Source organism: Gorilla gorilla, chromosome X (genome assembly GCF_029281585.2).
Source record: "Gorilla gorilla gorilla isolate KB3781 chromosome X, NHGRI_mGorGor1-v2.1_pri, whole genome shotgun sequence".
Lineage (NCBI taxonomy): Eukaryota > Metazoa > Chordata > Mammalia > Primates > Hominidae > Gorilla > Gorilla gorilla.
Genome location: NC_073247.2, coordinates 147,344,204 through 147,361,805, shown reverse-complemented (window position 1 = coordinate 147,361,805; position 17,602 = coordinate 147,344,204). Strand labels below are relative to the sequence as shown.

The following is a 17,602-nucleotide window of genomic DNA, read 5'->3' as shown; positions in this document are numbered from 1 at the left end:
GGGTGTTAAAAACCCTATACTCCTCAGAAAACACAGGTTACAGAAAGGCCTGGAGATGGATATTTGAAGCCAGGGGGCAGAATGGGAACTGAGTCAAGATTGGCATGGACCCTAGCTGAATGTATGGGATTAGGGAACAGGGGAAGAGTCAAAGATGCCTCCAGAGTTTCTGGTGTGGGATGTTTGCATAGACATGGTGATGCCACTAACTAAACTGTGGAGAGAGGAGGAAGAGCATGGTAAGGTAAGAGTTCAGCTTGGCTTGAAGACACTCTTGAAACATCCAGAAGGCTGTTGGGCAACCAAAATAATTTAGGTCATCATGCTCTAGGCAGGGTTGGAGTCTTAGTGTTATAGGCTAAGGAGGACCAGGCACAGATGCCACACATGTCTTACCGGTGACAGAAGACACTTCAAACAGAAGAAACACTTGACATTTGAGGAATAGAGTGATGCAAACTAAAAGGTGACCAGGAAGACAGTGTCAGGATTTGACTTGGCATAGTGCTGAGGAGTTTGGGGAAGGGCACCACATGGCAACTTAAGCACAGAAGGTTTTAGGCAAAGGAAGAACTGAATGCTTGATCACACTATAATCATTCCTCTTAACCATTATGTCATGCCTTCATCTGACCTCCATTACCTGAAAGACGAGCAAAGGCAAAGATGAGAGGATGAGTCTTGCTATTGTAAAGTGCTCTACATCCTGATAGCTACTGGAAGACCAGCTACTCTAGTTAAAGGAATTTTCAGGGAATAATTTGGAAGGCAGGCTGGGTTTAGACCAAAGATGGGACCCTAGAGCTTAGCCCATAATAGTTGTATAGGACTTTCACAACTGCTCAGTAGTAATGAGGTCACCTCTACCCATATGGTGTCAGTGGAGGTCAAGTGTGGAAGATAATGAAGCATTCCTATCTCTTCCAGCCAGGAAGGTATCCTCTAGGGAGGATCCAGAACTCCTACCCACACACAACAATAACAAGGAGATCCCTCCCTTTTGGTGTCAATGAAGGCCAAGTGGCGAGCCTGGACTTCTACCTGGCATGAATGAGGCAGCATCTCCCAGTTTCTCCAAGAGGGGTGTGAGAGGAAGTAAGTTAAAACAGAAGGTTTAAGTAAGATCCAGAGACTCATAACAAAATATTGAAAATGTACAGGAAAAAAATCACTCATCATACCAAGAACCAGGAAGATCTCAAAATTAATTTTTTTTTTTTTTGAGACAGTGTATCACTCCATCACCCAGGCTGGAGTGCAGTGGCGTGATCTGGGCTCACTACAACCTTTGTCTCCCAAGTTCAAGTAAGTGTCGTGCCTCAGCCTCCCGAGTAGTGGGAATTACAGGCGTGCACCACCATGCCCGGCTAATTTTTGTATTTTTAGTAGAGACGGGGTTTCACCATGTTGGCCAGGCTAGTCTGGTCTCGAACTCTTAACCTCAAGTGATCCACCTGCCTTGGCCTCCCAAAGTGCTGTGATTAAGGTGTGAGCCACCGTGCCTGGCCTCAAAATTAATTTAAAAAGACAATTAAGGGATGCCAACACCAAGATAATAGAGATGTTAAAAATATCCAATTTAAAGCGGCCATCATAAAACATGTTTCAAAAAATAATATGAGCAGGCTTGAAACAAATGAAAACACATGCAAAGAAACAGAGAATAAGAATAGAAGATATAAAGAATAACTAAATGGAAATTTTAGAATTAAAAAAATACAATAACCAAAATAAAAAGCTCAGTAGATAGGCTCAACAACAGAATGCAGGGGACAGAGGAAATAATCAATGAACTGGAAAATAGAACAATGTAAATTACCCAATCTGAATAACAAAGAAAATAGAATGAAAAAAATGAACGGAGCCTAAGGAACCTAAGAGACTATAAGAAAAGACCTAACATTCATGTCAACAGAATCCTGGAAGGAGAAGAGAAAGAAAGTGGGGCTGAAAAAGTACTCAAGGTAATAATGGCTGAAAACCGGCCAAATTTGGAAGGAGAAATAAACCTACAGATTCAAGAAGCTGAATGAACCTCAAACAGAATAATCTCAGAGAAGTGCATGCCAAGACACATCATAATCAAACTTCTGAAAACTACAGGCAGAAATAAATCTTGAAAGCAAAGAAAAACAATACCTCACTTACAGAGGAAGAACAATTAGAATTAAAGTAGATTTCTCATTAGAAACCAAAAGAACAGAAGGCAGTTACACAGCATTTTTCTAGTGCTAAAATAAAAGTACTGTCAACCGAGAATTCTATACCTAGCTATATATATATATATATATACACATATGGATATATACATATGTATATACATATATATATGTATATATATATATTTCAGGAATGAAGGGGAAATCAAGATATTCTCAGATGAAGAGAAACTAAGAGAATTTGTCACTAGCAGACCTACCCTTAAAAAACAGCTAAAGGATGTTCTTTAAACAGAAATTAAACATAAAAGAACAAACCTTGAATTATCAGGAAGAAAGAACAGGATATGCCAAAATATGGTTTAAAACAATGGACTTTCATCCTGAGTTTTCTAAATTATGTTTGACAGTTGAAGCGAAAGTTATAACACTGCCTCATGTATTTCTAATTGTACATAAAATAGTTCAGATAATTTTATTATAAATAGAGGAGGGTAAGGGAATATGAGAGATGAAGTTTCTATATTCCACTCAAATTAGTAAAATAATGAGAACGAGTAGACTGTGGTAATTTGTGTATATATAACACCTGGAGCAATCATTAAAAAAGCTATCCAAACAGATATACTTGAAAGTACTATAGTAAAAGAAAATAGAATTCTAAAAAATGTTTAAATAACCCAAAAGATGCCAGTAAAATGAAAACAGAGAAAAGAAAAATAGAACAAAGAGAAAACAATACTATAAGATGGCATACTTAAGCCCTAACATAACAATAATCACATTAAATGCAGATATCTAAATACATCAATTAGAAAACAAAGATTGGCAGAGTGGATTAAAAAACATGACCCAAAAATGTGCTGTCCATAAGAAACTCACTTAAACAAAACAGTTATAGGCAAGTTCAAAGTAAAATGATGGGAAAAGATATATCATGCAAACATCAAAGAAAAACAGAAGTGGATACATTAGTATCAGATAAAGCAGACTTAAAAGCAAAGAAAATTAGCAAAGATACATTACATAATGATCAATCAAGGAAGAATACACCATGATTCTAAATGTGTATGAACCAAGTAAAAGCTGCAAAATAGTTGAAGCAAAAATTGATAGAACTGAAAAAGAAACAGACAAATCCACAATTATAGTTGGAGACTTCAACAACCCTCTCTCAAAAACTGATAGAGCAAATAGACAGAAAATCAACAAGGATATAGCAGAACACCGTCAACCAACAGGAACAATTTAACACTTGTAGAATATCCTACCAAACAACATGAGACCATACATTATTCTCAAGCACTGCTGGAATATATATTAAGATAGAAAATATGCTTTGCCATAAAGCAAATGGCAACATATTTATAAGAGTAGATATCGAATACAGATGTGTCCTCTGACCACGATGGAATTCAATCTAGAAACTAGTAACAAAAAGATAATAGGTAAATTTCAAAATACTTGGAAATCAAACAATACACTTCTAAATAATCTATGGGTCAAATAAGTCTCAGGAGAAATCAAAAGACAAAGTAAAGTGAATGAAAATGAAGGACAACATGTAAAATTTGTGGAAAGCAGCTGAATTAGCGCTGAGAGAAATTTAAGGCACTAAGTACTACTTACAATAGAAAAGAGGAAAAGTATCAAACCAATAATCTAATATCCCATACCAAGAATCAAAAAAAGAAAAGCAAAACAAAGTAAGAAGAAAGGAAATAAAGAAATCAATGAAATTTTAAAAAAATTGATAAGATTAATGAAACAGCTGGTTCTTTGATGAGATTAATAAAAGTGACAAACATCTAGCAAGGCTGACAAAGACAAAGAAGACATAAGACCCGTATTATCAATACCAGGAATAATATAGGTGATATCACTAGAGACTCTGTACACATCAAAAGGACAATAAGGGATTGCTAAGAATGACTCTACACACATACATTTCACAACTTAGATAAAATGGACAAATGGACTGATTCCTCAAAAGGACACATAACCACATTTCACTCAATGAAATACATAATTTGAATAACCCTATAACTATGAAAGAAATTGAATTAATAATTTGAAAACTCCCAACAGGAATGTTTAGAACCAGATAGTTTCACTCAGGAATTCTATCAAATGTTTACAGAATAATTAATACCAATTATACACAATCTTTTCCAGAAAACAGAATAGGAGAAGCACTTCCCAATTCATTTTTATGAAGAGCTTGTATTACCTTGATACTAAAACCAAAGACAACAACAAAAAAGAAAACTACAGGCCAATATCTTTCATGAATATAGACACAAAATTACTCAAGAAAATATCAGCACATAGAACTCAGTAATATATATGAAAAGAATTATATGCCATGACCAAGTGAGATTTATTTCAGGGATAGAAAGCTGGTTCAATATTTGAAAATTAGTCAGTGTAATCCATCATACTTACAGACTAAAGAAGAAAAATCATATGGTCATATCAAATGATGCAGAAAGAACATTTGAGGCCTGGCCCAGTGGCTTGCACCTATAATCCCAGCACTTTGGAAGGCCGAGGCGAATGGATCACCTGAGGTCAGGAGTTCAAGATCAGCTTGCCCAACATGATGAAACCCCGTCTCTAACTAAAAATATGAAAATTAGCCAGGCAGGGTGGTACATGCCTGTAATCCAGCTACTTGGGAGGCTGAGGCATGAGAATCGCTTGAACCCAGGAGGTGGAGGTTGCAGTGAGCTGAGATTGTGCCACTGCACTCCAGCCTGGGCAACACAGCAAGATTCCATCTCAAAAAAAAAAAAAAGAAAAAAAAAGAAAAAAAAAAGAAAGAAAGAGCATTTGAGAAGCTTTAACACCTATTTATGATTTTTTAAAACTCAGAAAAATACAAATAGAAGGGGAATTCTTCAACTTTTTATTTTTGAGATGGAGTTTTGCACTGTCTCCCAGGCTGGAGTGCAGTGGCACAATCTTGGCTCATTGCAACCTCCACCTCCCGGGTTCGAGCGATTCTCCCGCCTCAGCCTCCCAAGTAGCTGGGACTACAGGTGCATGCCACCAGGCCCAGCTAATTTTTGTATTTTTTAGTAGAGACAGGGTTTTGCCATGTTGGTCAGGCTGGTCTCAAACTCCTGACCTCAGGTGATCCACCCGCCTTGGCTTCCCAAATTGCTGAGATTACAGGCGTGAGCCACCGCACCCAGCCAGAACTCTTCAACTTGATAAAGAAAATCTACAAAAACATTATGCTTAATGTAAGAATGAATAGTGCATAGTTGTCAAGCACTGATGGAACATACATCTTACCACTGCCATTCAACACAGTGCTGGAAGTTCTCTACAGTACAGTAAGGCAAGAAAAGAAAAGAAAAAACATAAAGATAAGAATAGAAAAGGTAAAACTGTCTCTGTTTGCAGATGACATAATTGTCTACGTTGAAAATTCCAGGGAATCTACAAAACTCTCCTACAACTAATAAGTGAGCTCAGTAAAGTTGCAGGATACAATATTAACATAAAAATCAACTGTATTTGTATATACTAGCAGTGAACATGTAGATACCAACATCAAAAATACAATACCATTTGCAATCACTCAAAAAATGAAGTAAGTGTAAATATAACAAAATATGCACCGTATTTGTAAGTGGAAAACTGCGTAACACCAACGAAAGATCAAAAAAGATCTAAATAAGTATTTGCAAGTCACCTGTCAGAGGGCTAGTATCTATGATATACAAAGAACTTTCAAAACTCAACAGTAACAAAAGCAAACAATCTAATTAAAATATAGGGAAAAGTCAGTTCACCAAAGAACGTATACAATGGCACATCACCACATCAGCACATAGAAAGATGATCAATATTGTTAGCCATTAGGGAAATACAAATTAAAACCACAGTGCTATATCACCATACACCTATCAAAATGACTAAAATTTTAAAAATACTGACAACACCAATGGCTGATGAAGATGCAGAGAAACTGATTCACTCATACACTAATGGTGGGAATGTAAAATAGTATAGCTACTCTGGAAAACATTTAGGCTATTTCTTAAATAACTAAACATGCAACTACCATAGGATCCAGCAATTGCACTCCTGGGCATTTATCTCATAGAAGTGAAGACTTATGTTCACAACCTGTATGCAAATGTTTACAGTAGCTTTATTCACAATAGCCAAAAAGCATAAACAACACAGATGTCCTTCAACAGGTGAATAGGTGGAGAAACTGTGATATATTAATGTCATAGTTTGTAAACTCAGCAGTGAAGAGGAACAAACTACTGATACTTGCAACAACCTGAAGGAATCTCTAGAGAATTACACTGAGTGAAAAAAGCCAATCCCAAAAGGTTACATACTGAATGGTTCCATTTATATAACATTCTTGATATAATAAAATTGTAGACATGTAGAACCGATTAGTGGTTGGCAGTGGTTAAGGAGGGGATGGGTACAGAAGGCAGGTAGATGTGGCTGTAATAGGGCCTCATAAGGGATCTTTGTGGTGATGAAAATGTTCTGTATCTTCACTGCATCAATGTTAATATCACAATTGTGATACTGTACTGTAGTTTTGCAAGACTTCCATTTGGGAAAACTGAATAAAGAGTACATAGGATCTTTCTGTGTTATTTCTTTTTTAAAAACGTTATTAAAAATTGTGTTTAGGCTGGGCGCAGTGGCTCATGCCTGCAATCCCAGCACTTTAGGAGGCCAAGGTGGGCCAATCACTTGAGGTCAGGAGTTCGAGACCAGCCTGGAAAATATGGTGAAACCTCATCTCTACTAAAAATACAAAAAGCTGGGCGTGGTGGTGCGCACCTGTAATCCAAGCTACTTGGGAGGCTGAGGCGGGAGAGTCACTTGAACCTGGGAGGTGGAGGTTGCAGTGAGCCAAGATCATGCCATTACACTCTGGCTTGGGTGACAGAGAGACACTCTGTCTCAAAAAAAAAAAAAAAAGAAAAAAGAAAAGAAAGAAATTGTGTTTAAAAACACGTAATACTTACCATCTTAACCATTTTTAACTGTACAGTCCAGTAGTGTTAACTGTATGCATATTGCTGTGCCACAGATATCTAGAGGCTTTTCACCTTACAAAACTGAAACTCTATTACCCACTGAAGAACAAGTCCCCATTTTCCCCTCACCCAGCCCGTTTCTATGAGTTTGACTACTTTTAATACCTCATGTAAGTGGAATCATATAATATTTGTCATTTGGCTTATTTCACTTAGCATAAGTCCACTAGGTTCATCCATATTGTAGCATGTCACAAAATTTCCTTCTTAAGGCTAAATAATATTCCATTGCATGTATATCTACCACATTTTCTTTATTCATTTATCCATCAATGGATTTTTTTTGGCTATTGTGAATAATGCTGCAGTGAACATGGGTGTGCAAATATATCTTCAAGATTCTGGATTCGATTCTTTTGGATATATACTCAGAAATGGGATTGCTGGATCATATGGTTAATTTTATTTTTAATTTTTTGAGGTACTTCTATCTGTTTTCCATACTGGTTACACCATTTTACATTCCTAAGAGTGCACAAGAATTCCGATTTCTCCACATCTTTACCAACACTTCTCATTTTCTGTTTTTGTGATAGTGACCATCCTGAGGGGTGTAATGTAATGCCTTACTGTAGTTTTGATTTGCATTTCTGTAATGATTAGTGATGTTGAGCATCTCTTGATATGCTTGTTAACCATTTGTACCTCTTCCTTGGAGAAATATCTATTCAAGTCCTTTGCCCACTTTTTAAGCAGGCTATTTAGGGTTTTGTTTTTGTTTTGCTATTGAAATGTAAGACTTCCTTATATTTTTTGGAAATTAAGCCCTTATAAGATATATGATTTGCAAATGTTTTCTCCTATTCCATAGGTTGCCTTTTCAGTCTGTTGATCGTCTCCCTTGATGCACAAGCTTTTAAGGTTGATATAGTCCCATGTGTCTAGTTTTGTCTTTGTAGCCTGTGCTTTTGAGGTCATCTCTTTCTATATTATTTCTTACAACTACATGTGAATCTGCAATTATCTCAAAATAAAAAGTGTGTAAGTGGTATCATGTGGTATCTGTTCTTCTGTGTCTGGCTTATTTCACTCAGCATAATGTTTTCTAGCATAGTACCTATAGTTAACAATACTGTATTGTGTACTTAAAAGATCAGTAAGAGGGTAGATCTTACCAGGGCAGGAGGAAACTTTTGGAGGTGACTGATAGGTTTATGGCATAGAATGAGGTGATGGTTTAATGGGTATATACTTATCTCCAAACTCATCAAGTTGTATACATTAAATATGTACAGCTTTTTGTACGTCAAGCATAACTCAATAAAGTAGATCAAAAAAAGTGCACTTAAAAATAGAAAAATAATATCATTAACAGTGTTAGTGAAGATTACATAGTCTAATCTCCTCACTTTATAGTTGTGGAAACTGAAGTCATAAAGACATATTTAAGAAAAGGGATAAATAAATCTGCAAAATACAGACACTTTTTTACTGGCTGTCTTATTAATCAGAAAGATATAACCTATATCTTATGTTAATGATAATCAGCTCTTAGAAAGAGAACATCCCTCTTAGGTTGCACTAAGAAATAAAGTAGATAGGTTATATAAAATAATCATGCTAATACATTTACGATGACTCATTCTTAAACTTCTTAAATCGACATTTAAAAGTATTGCAATTTCAGTATATTCAATGTATGTTGTATTTATAGCACTAAAAGTCTCATAGTTTTAATGATCATATGAAAACTTAGTAAAGATTCGACCCTTTTTGCAAAAATTAAGAAACTCCACAAAATAAAAACATTTACAACTTTACAACTAGAAGGATACTGTGCAGTAAGTACTACATTACTCTAAACAGATGTGGCTCTTCCAATAAGGGGAAAATATCTCCACACACATTTTCATTAGTATCTGAGTAACAGCTTATTGAGTTGTTCCTTTTAGAACCTTGCTATGGAAATCACAGCTTCTACAACCACAGTCATTGCAGAATTTACTCTGGTACCTATTTTCTTAACTCACTACTCTGCCTAAAACAGATGCCTCAAGAGCATTTATCTTCTGAGGGGAAACAAGCACAAGCCATTACTCCCACCCCATGGTAGCTCTGTTTTGGTATTTTTTGGCCCAAACTATACAAAAAAGCCAAGTGCACTTCAAACTGGGGATTGGGGGTGGGGTGTGCATTGGAAGTTGCAACCTGAAGAACAAGCATAAGAATCACACACTGAAAGTCAAGCTTCTCTTCTGTTTGATGTAAAAACAACAAAAAGAAAACAAACAAAACAGAAAACAGTATGCAAAGTCTATCCTTTCAAATCAGTTTTTCACCGTCATCTACATTTAAAATGCTTAGTCTATTATCGATTTTTCATTTCTGTTGTATTTTAAAGATGATTCAGTGGCACATGTTTTACTTACCTAAAAGAGGAAGTAAAACTGGGTAGTTGTAAGGCATCACAAAGAGGTTTACACAAGTTAAAGTTGTACTGGCTTTTAAATAACCAAATGGATATCCAAGTTCATTGTACTTTCCACTGCTAGTAACAAATACCTGAGAAGAACATGAAGTAATGCACAGTGATGACAATAAGGATTTTATGTCAAACCAAACCCATTGTAACATTCCATAGCAGCATCTATGGCACAATTTGATTGTAATTTTAAAATAGCAATAGTGTTTTTAGCCTACGGTTATGTCAAAATATATTATACTAGGCCAGGCTCATGTACTAGGATTACAGGTGGCTCACACTTATAATCCTGACACTTTGGGAGACTGAGGTGGAAGGATTGCTTGAGGCCAGGAGTTTGAGACCAGCCTGGGAGACAAAGGGAGATCTCATCTCTACAACAAATTTAAAAGCTTAGCCAAGTGTGGTGGCACGTGCCTATGGTCCCAGATCCTTGGGAGGCTGAGCAGGAGGATGGCTTGAGCCCGGGAGCTTGAGGCTGCAGTGAGTCATGACTGTGCCACTGCGCTCCACCCTGGGTGACAGAGCGAGACCCTGTCTCAAAAAAAATCCTACTAAATATGAATGTTCAGATCACAATTCTCCTATAAATTATATTAAGAAATGAAACTATACTATGCAACAACCATTCAGAGACCACAGGCCACATCAACAGTACCCAAATATTTACTTACTTAGCAAAATGAAAAATAAAGCTGAAATACTGCTGAGAGGAAACCAGCCACTAAAACAAATTAACTTCTCAAAAGAACAAGTGGTAATCAGAGTGCAGACTGTGAAGAAAATAGAACATAGTCCCATGCCTGAAGCATGAAATTACAAAAACAAAGCCTACTTAAAGGATTATGTAAACCATCTTCATTGTACTATTATTAAGTCTTTGCTCTATGCGTCTTTGCTGCCTCCTTCCCCTACTCATTTATCCATTTTTTTTTCAATAAATATTTACTGAGTAACCTGTTATAATAAGCCAGGCACTGGTGCTAATTATTTTGAGGCAGCAAGGAGATACTTTGGGTCAACCTGGAAGGCATTTCTCTTATACATTATGCTGGTAGTGGCTGAGTGCGGTGGCTCACGCCTATAATCCTAGCACTTCGGGAGGCCGAGGCGGGCAGATCACCTGAGGTCAGGAGTTCCAGACCAGCCTGGCCAACATGGTGAAACCCCATCTCTACTAAAAAATACAAAAATTAGCCGGGCATGGTGGTGCGCCTGTAATCCCAGCTACTCAAGAGGCTGGGCAGGAGAATCACTTGAACCCAGGAGGTGGAGGTTGCAGTGAGCTGAGATTGTGCCACTGCACTCCAGCCTGGGCAACAGAGCAGGACTCCGTCTCAAAAAAAAAAAAAAAAAAAAAAAGTTATGCTGGTAGAGTAAACATTCAGTGAAGATTAAAACATTGATCTTAATTCCATATGACTATTTTCTTACTCCTTATTGATTTCCTGATGTGATTCCTGTATCATCAGCCCCCTTACAGTTGATATGTTGTGCTGGGGTCCCCTAGCTGCCATGTTTTCTCTGTTCCATGTTCAGAGTCTTTGGTCCAAACCACCAATACATACTTTTAGAGACCTGGTCCTTTACTTTTCCAAAGTCCTTTGGCAGAATCGTTTACAACAAAGTCGAACCTTGACATTTAACAGAATCCATTTACCTTGCTAGTTCTCAGTACTACCAATATCACCCACCAATTCACTACCTTCTTATAATATTAAGTTATCACTAAGAATAAGTTGGTATAATTACATAATGTAATTTATGTAATTTATGACCCCACAGAACATGAGTTGTACTAAAACATGAGTCTACTAGATTTTGTGTCATGATTTGAATGATAATAGAAACAGATAACTGCAATAAACCATGCTGGATTTTATTTCCTAAGTGTGTATATTAGAAGAGAGGAAAAAGTCATCAAAGAAAGATAAAAAGAATCACATGCACAAGGCAGTCAAGGGTCAGATCTATGATTCCCATGAAAGGAAAAGCACTGAATTTTGTTTCTTTCTCTCTTTCTCTTTCCTACCTTCCTTGGCCCCTTGAGTTTTTCCAAATTCCTTATCAGCCACAGATTCATAGATGTTTAGGGTTCCAAAGGATCTTTAGAGCTAGTTCGGTTCAGACAAAGTAAGTCCCTTGTGCAAGGCCACATAGTTGGTGACAGAGCTAGGGTTAGGCTCCGGTCTCCATTGTGGTTTTGCCAAATTTCCTGGCTACTGGTTCATTTTATTCTTTTTCACTAACACTAATTCATCACATTAAGAATACTCTAAAACAAAGTAACATAAAGTACAGGAAAGAGGCATATGACATATTTAACGGGTAGTGCAGGAGCAAGGACAGCATTTCTTAAGTTTCTCTGAGGAAGGTTTCCAAGAAATGTGCTATATAGAAAAGAGGGGTTATTTTAGGGAAAAGCTATAATTTGTAATTTTATTTGCTTTCATTATAAAAATGTTTTTCAACCCATAAATTCAAAGGTCATATCTTTATTTTAAATTAGCAATCTATTATACATATCTCTACATTTCTAGCACTTTTGGGGTAAACTATAAGTATAGAGCTCAATGAATGCTCACAAAGTGAATGTACATGTGTAAACAGCACACGAGTCAAAAAACAGAATATGGCCAGGCACAATGGTTGATGCCATCATCCTGGCACTCTGGGAAGCCAAGGTGGGAGGATTGCTTGAGCCCAGGAGTTTGAGACCAGACTGGGCAACACGGTGAGACTCCGTCTCTCTAAAAAAAAAAAAAAAAAATTTAAAAAATTAGCCAGGAATTGTGGTGTGTGCCTGTAGTCCTAGCTCCTCTGTGGGGGGCTGAGGTGGGAGGATCGCTTTGCTTGAGCCAAGGAGGTCGAGGCTACAGTGAGCTGAGATTGTGTTACTGCACTCCACCCTGGGCAACAGGCTGGATGCTGTCTCAAAACAAAACAAAACAAAAAGAATGAAAGAAAGAAAGAGAACAAAACCAGACATCTCCTTGTGTCCTCTTCTGTCCACTACCTTGCATCCCCCCAAGAGAAACCACTATCCCGACTTCTAACAGAGTAAGTTAGTTTTACCTCTCTCTGAAAGTATATAACATAGAATCACACAATATGTAATCTTTTCTGTCTGGCTTCTTTGCTCAGTATTATGTTTGTGAGATTATTCTGTTTCTTGTGCTTTTACATTCTTGCTTTAATCCTGCTCCTTTTTTTCTAACTAGTTGTAGCATCTTGGGAGAATTTAAGTAGCTTACAGACAACTTGTAGCAATAATTTCACATTTTAAGATAAAACAGATGGCAGTCTGAAAGTGTTCCTTGCATAAATAGAGCCTAACAGTTACTGATTGCTATAGAGTCCTATATATTAATAGAAGTAGAACATACATCTCTACAGTTTAGAAATAGAACATACATCTTTACAGTGTAGGACATTTTTGTTGTATCCACATAAAAAGGCTGTGACTGCCATCTCTGAATTTTTACAAATTAAATTCCATAGGTGACTCTATTAACCAATCAGCAAATCCTTCTGGCTTAAGTGTAACACTTGGAAGAGCCAGTGTATGATAGATATCTCTATGCATTTGTCTCATCCAAGTTGCAAAATCCACATTACACACATTTTTTAGTGTGATTTGTACTACAGGACGAAGAGTTTTATTATATTACACTAATACAGAAATTAGTTTCAGGACTTATGGTTCTCTGCCTAAACTATCCTGTACTTCCAATCTGTCAAGTTCAAAGTAAGGGCTAAACACCTTGTTTCAGCTGCAGACGCCATACCTGAAGTGAAGTACAACCTTTAGATTAGGGATTCTTAAGCTGGGGTCCATGGGTAGACTTCAAGGGGTCCCCCAAATCCTCAAATATATAGGTTTCATCAGACTCTATTGCTTTAAATGGCAATGTACAGTAGACTAATGATTCATATTAGTCTGAAATTATTTGTCTGGCCCTGTTGCTTATTTGACAGCATTCATGAGAAACATCATTAGCACAGTCAGTCCAATTATTTTGAGAATAACCTTTGAAGCTTCTTAAAACAATTCCCAGATCCTAGAGTGGTTACAGACATTTAGCTAATAGGTAAGGATAAGTACCTGCCAGCAGGTATGGGGAGACTTTCGTTCCAAGATATACTGAGTTAAGGGCGAAGGTTCAAGTTCATATTTGTCAAAAGGAAGTTTGTCTATTACCATTGGCTCACAATCTACACAGGAGAACCTCACAACAGGATGAGATGTTCGTGGAGGCTAAAAAAAATTTTTTAAAAAAAGCAGAAAAAATGATTAGGTCTCAAAGCAAGCTTATATTTCTCACAATTCTGCAAGTCCTTTTATATTTTGTTACATTTTCACTTAAATACAGACTAGCATTTTGAGAAAGAAGATTACTAGACCTCTAGGAACCACCAATGGCTTCCATGGGAGAGAGGGCTCAGATTCTTTACTATCTACTTGACATTAGGAAGAGGAAAGGTAAATTACAACACTCATAACTAAAATTTCAGTGAATTGGAAAAAAAACTGTTTTGAATATGTTTAAGAAGTTTTTATGATTGTAGGATGAATGTTGAATTTCAGATCTATTTTATGACCTCCAAGAATTGCCTGCCCTTCATTCCTTTGTACCATGAGGTTACAGATAGTCCAGATATGCTGGGAATGAAGAAATCCATGCAACTTTCTAATAAGGTAATGAGAGGGCTAAAGCCATGAACAAGCAAGATGAAAAATAGTAGAGGGATGGAAAGGGCAAGATAGAGACTGATAATAAGCTAGTCACAATGCCAGGGCCCAGATGGATTTTTGCAGCATTGCTAACACCAACGTGTTTGCCTTGAATAGCTGGAGCTGGGGATGCTTTGCGCTGGGCTTCGAAGGCCTGTGTACCTGGGGTACTGGAGCAGATTAATGGAGAAGCCATTTAAGTAACAGGTTTAGCTTGTGTGATTGGAGAGCACCAGAGAGAGAAAGGCGAACAGCAAGGGCAATATGGAGAGAGAGGGACACAGGACAAGTCCCAGAGACAAAGTAAGAAGTGGGTCAGCCTATTCTTGTTGTGAAACCTGTAAAGCTAATATGAATATGATAAAATATCACTGCTTCCTTTATAAAAAATGAAAACATATTCATTTGCCTTTATAGTTTACCATTATAAGATGTTTGGGGGTTGAGAAAAATAGCTCTTAAATGAACTTTTAAAGATGGAGGAATGGTAACATGAGCTATGTGTGAATTACTTGGAATGTCTTATTCTATTTTGTTTTTTACCAACTTAGTTTTAATTAACTTGTGAAAGGTTTCTGACTCCTTAGATTTGAACAGGTAAAAATGTCATAAAGACATGAATGAAGACTTGTTGCTAGCAAAAATGAAGTAAACTTGCCATAAAGCCTATACTCGAGTTTGGAAGGGCTGAGGTTTCACAGGTGTAACACCTTGAAGCCCTGAGGAGAGGAGTGGGACGTTTACCCTCACCCACAGCAGGGTCCAAAAGGGCTCTTCAGTCTTACATTCAGGTCTTTCATGGCCACTTCTGAAAAAAGGGCAGAAGCCTAAAAGCAGTAATTCAGGAGAAAATGCAATTCACTGTCAGAAATTTCTAAAACTGAGAAGGAATATAGATGAACTGAACGAGGAAGGTGTTAAATAGAAGAAGTAGTGATTTGTTTGTGTCCCCTCCTGAGCCCACACAAGGGAGATTACTCAGGCCCTCTTACAATTTGGGGAAGGGGAAAGAAGACAAAAGAGAGTGGGTTTCATACCGTCTCCCTTATTACTAGACACTGCCCTCCCTCCAAAAAAAAAAAAAAAGCCAGTTGATCTGGCACTGGGAGCAGAGCAACTGTAATAGCAAAGCCTCTCCTACCAAATGCAGTGACCAAAAAGACAAGTCCTTGCTTAGAGATTATTTTTTAAATATTGCTTAATTACCCATCATTGAAAGGTATATTGCTACAAAAGTCCATTGATTACAAAAAGATGAAAAGTAGGAAGAAGTAGAATTTTGAATATGATTTTAATATGTTCCCAGAACCTATCCAAGGTGTAAACTATGTTCAAACTTCCTGAGGCTGTGCATGAAAACCAAGGCCAGTACATTTTAGACGTTGTGTTTGCCACATAAATCAAGTCAGCTGCTCTGAAATGAAAACTAAGTAACAGATTATAACAGCATCAAAAACAGCAATGTTTTAACATCCAAAAAGGGCAGCTCAAGTGGCAAAGGCAACTGAAGAATGACAAGTATCAGAAAATAAAGGAAGTCCTCCTTTGCTTCTAGGCACAAAGCTAGACTTCCAGTAAGAGATAGAAGGCAAAGGAGGGAAGACTTACTTGCCTGTGGCATGGCATAAAGGCCTCAAAGCTATTTTAAAAGGTTCACTGTAATCAGAAAATTGAAAATCCAGAATGATGTTTACCTTTTTATTTTATGACACTTACTAGTGAAGGTAAATTCTGATCTGGCCAAAAAGATTCTGGAATTGGCCAATGTCCAACAGGAACACCAGTTTTAGAGTTAGGTCGTACATAAATGAGTTTATGACAACTATGCCATGGCTGAGCAGCAAATGAATTGCTTGGCCTGGATGAATCCATAAGTCCATCTAAAAGTTAAACAAAAGACAAACTAAGGCGTGAGTTTCCTTTTACAGCTGCTGATCTTCTTGTACAAATTTTCCAGCTGAAAGCAAAGTCCAAAATAAAACAAGAACAATGATTCATGAAAAATGGAAGAAGAAAAAAAAGCGACTCTACTAGGATTTCTAAATGTTCTCTCTAGCAACTCTTTTCGTCTAATCTATCTCTTCTAACCCAACACCCACCCCACCATTCTTAACCTAGTAAGAGAATATGCAGTTATGCAGAAAACTATGGTAAAACTAGTTTTAAATTTTCTGAGACTCGTACACATAAATTAAAAACATCAAAACACTACAGTTATTTTTCAAGAATTCAATTACTAAATTAGGCAGATGAAATTGTTCACTCCCTGGTATAGTTTTTACATTTCTGGAGTCTGACAAAAATAGATCATAAATTCCATTTATATATTCTTTCTATTTCCAAATACAAGAAAAAAGTGTTCTTTGCCAAACAATTAGACCCAATGACCACAAAGGCAAAATAAAAACTAGCCAAATTCACTTAAAGATAGAAGAAATGCAGACAATGTGTATATAGTTGAGGGGAGCACAAAGCAAACACATCAAGTTTATCGTGGACTAATTCACTATGGTTTCTCCATCCACCATCAAAATTCCATGGACAATGGGTGTTGTATAATGCTGAATAATGTATCCTGAATGCATTTTAATGATTTAAACTAGCATATTTCATTTCCTTCCTCCTTCTCCCCCCGCCTCAAATCAGGGCAAGGCAGAGTTATATAAACTTTTAATGATAATATTTGTAAAAGATATGCTTTAATGATTTGAGTCTCATTTTCCTTAAATTATCAGTCATTTGAATAATTTATTTAAGCATTACTTTAAACAAGTAATTTCTTTAGACTAGGAGATTTAATGGGTCCACTGTGCACTAGGGAAAAAAAGTGTAATGGCTTTGGAGGATCCCCCCAAAGTTGAGCTCACAATTCTGACAATGTGTATTTTTCTGAGGAAAGGGTTCTTAACTTTCATCAGAACCTGAAAGGTTAAGAACTCTGGACAAAGGAGAACTGGAGCTAGAAAAAAAATCTGCGCCATTTACATGACATCAAATCCCACTAGGATTTCAATATGTAAGTTCCCAGTTTATGCTAAGATAGTGAGCACGAAATTTTGGATTGCTAGCAGTATAACATGGCCTTCCTACACAGTTAATTTAAAATAGGCTGTGGGGCCTCAGTCTTTTATGGCAGATGTTCTTAACTTGGAGGTCCAAAAAACCCCTGAGATTATATACAAAATTGTGAATGTGTCAC

At 37.0% G+C, this 17,602-nt stretch overlaps 1 protein-coding gene across 11 annotated transcripts in view; it reads right to left on the bottom strand.

The window, feature by feature from the left end:
* INTS6L (integrator complex subunit 6 like) overlaps positions 1-17,602 on the bottom strand; it is a 61,872-nt gene that overhangs the window by 16,543 nt on the left and 27,727 nt on the right. For all 11 annotated transcript variants that reach the window (XM_031006069.3, XM_055376053.2, XM_019019757.4 and 8 more), the window contains exons 7-9: positions 16,120-16,283; positions 13,774-13,926; positions 9,616-9,748 (exon numbers count right to left, since the gene is read on the bottom strand). In XM_031006069.3, coding sequence (XP_030861929.1) covers positions 9,616-9,748; positions 13,774-13,926; positions 16,120-16,283 — 450 coding nt within the window. The remainder of the gene's footprint in view (positions 1-9,615; positions 9,749-13,773; positions 13,927-16,119; positions 16,284-17,602) is intronic.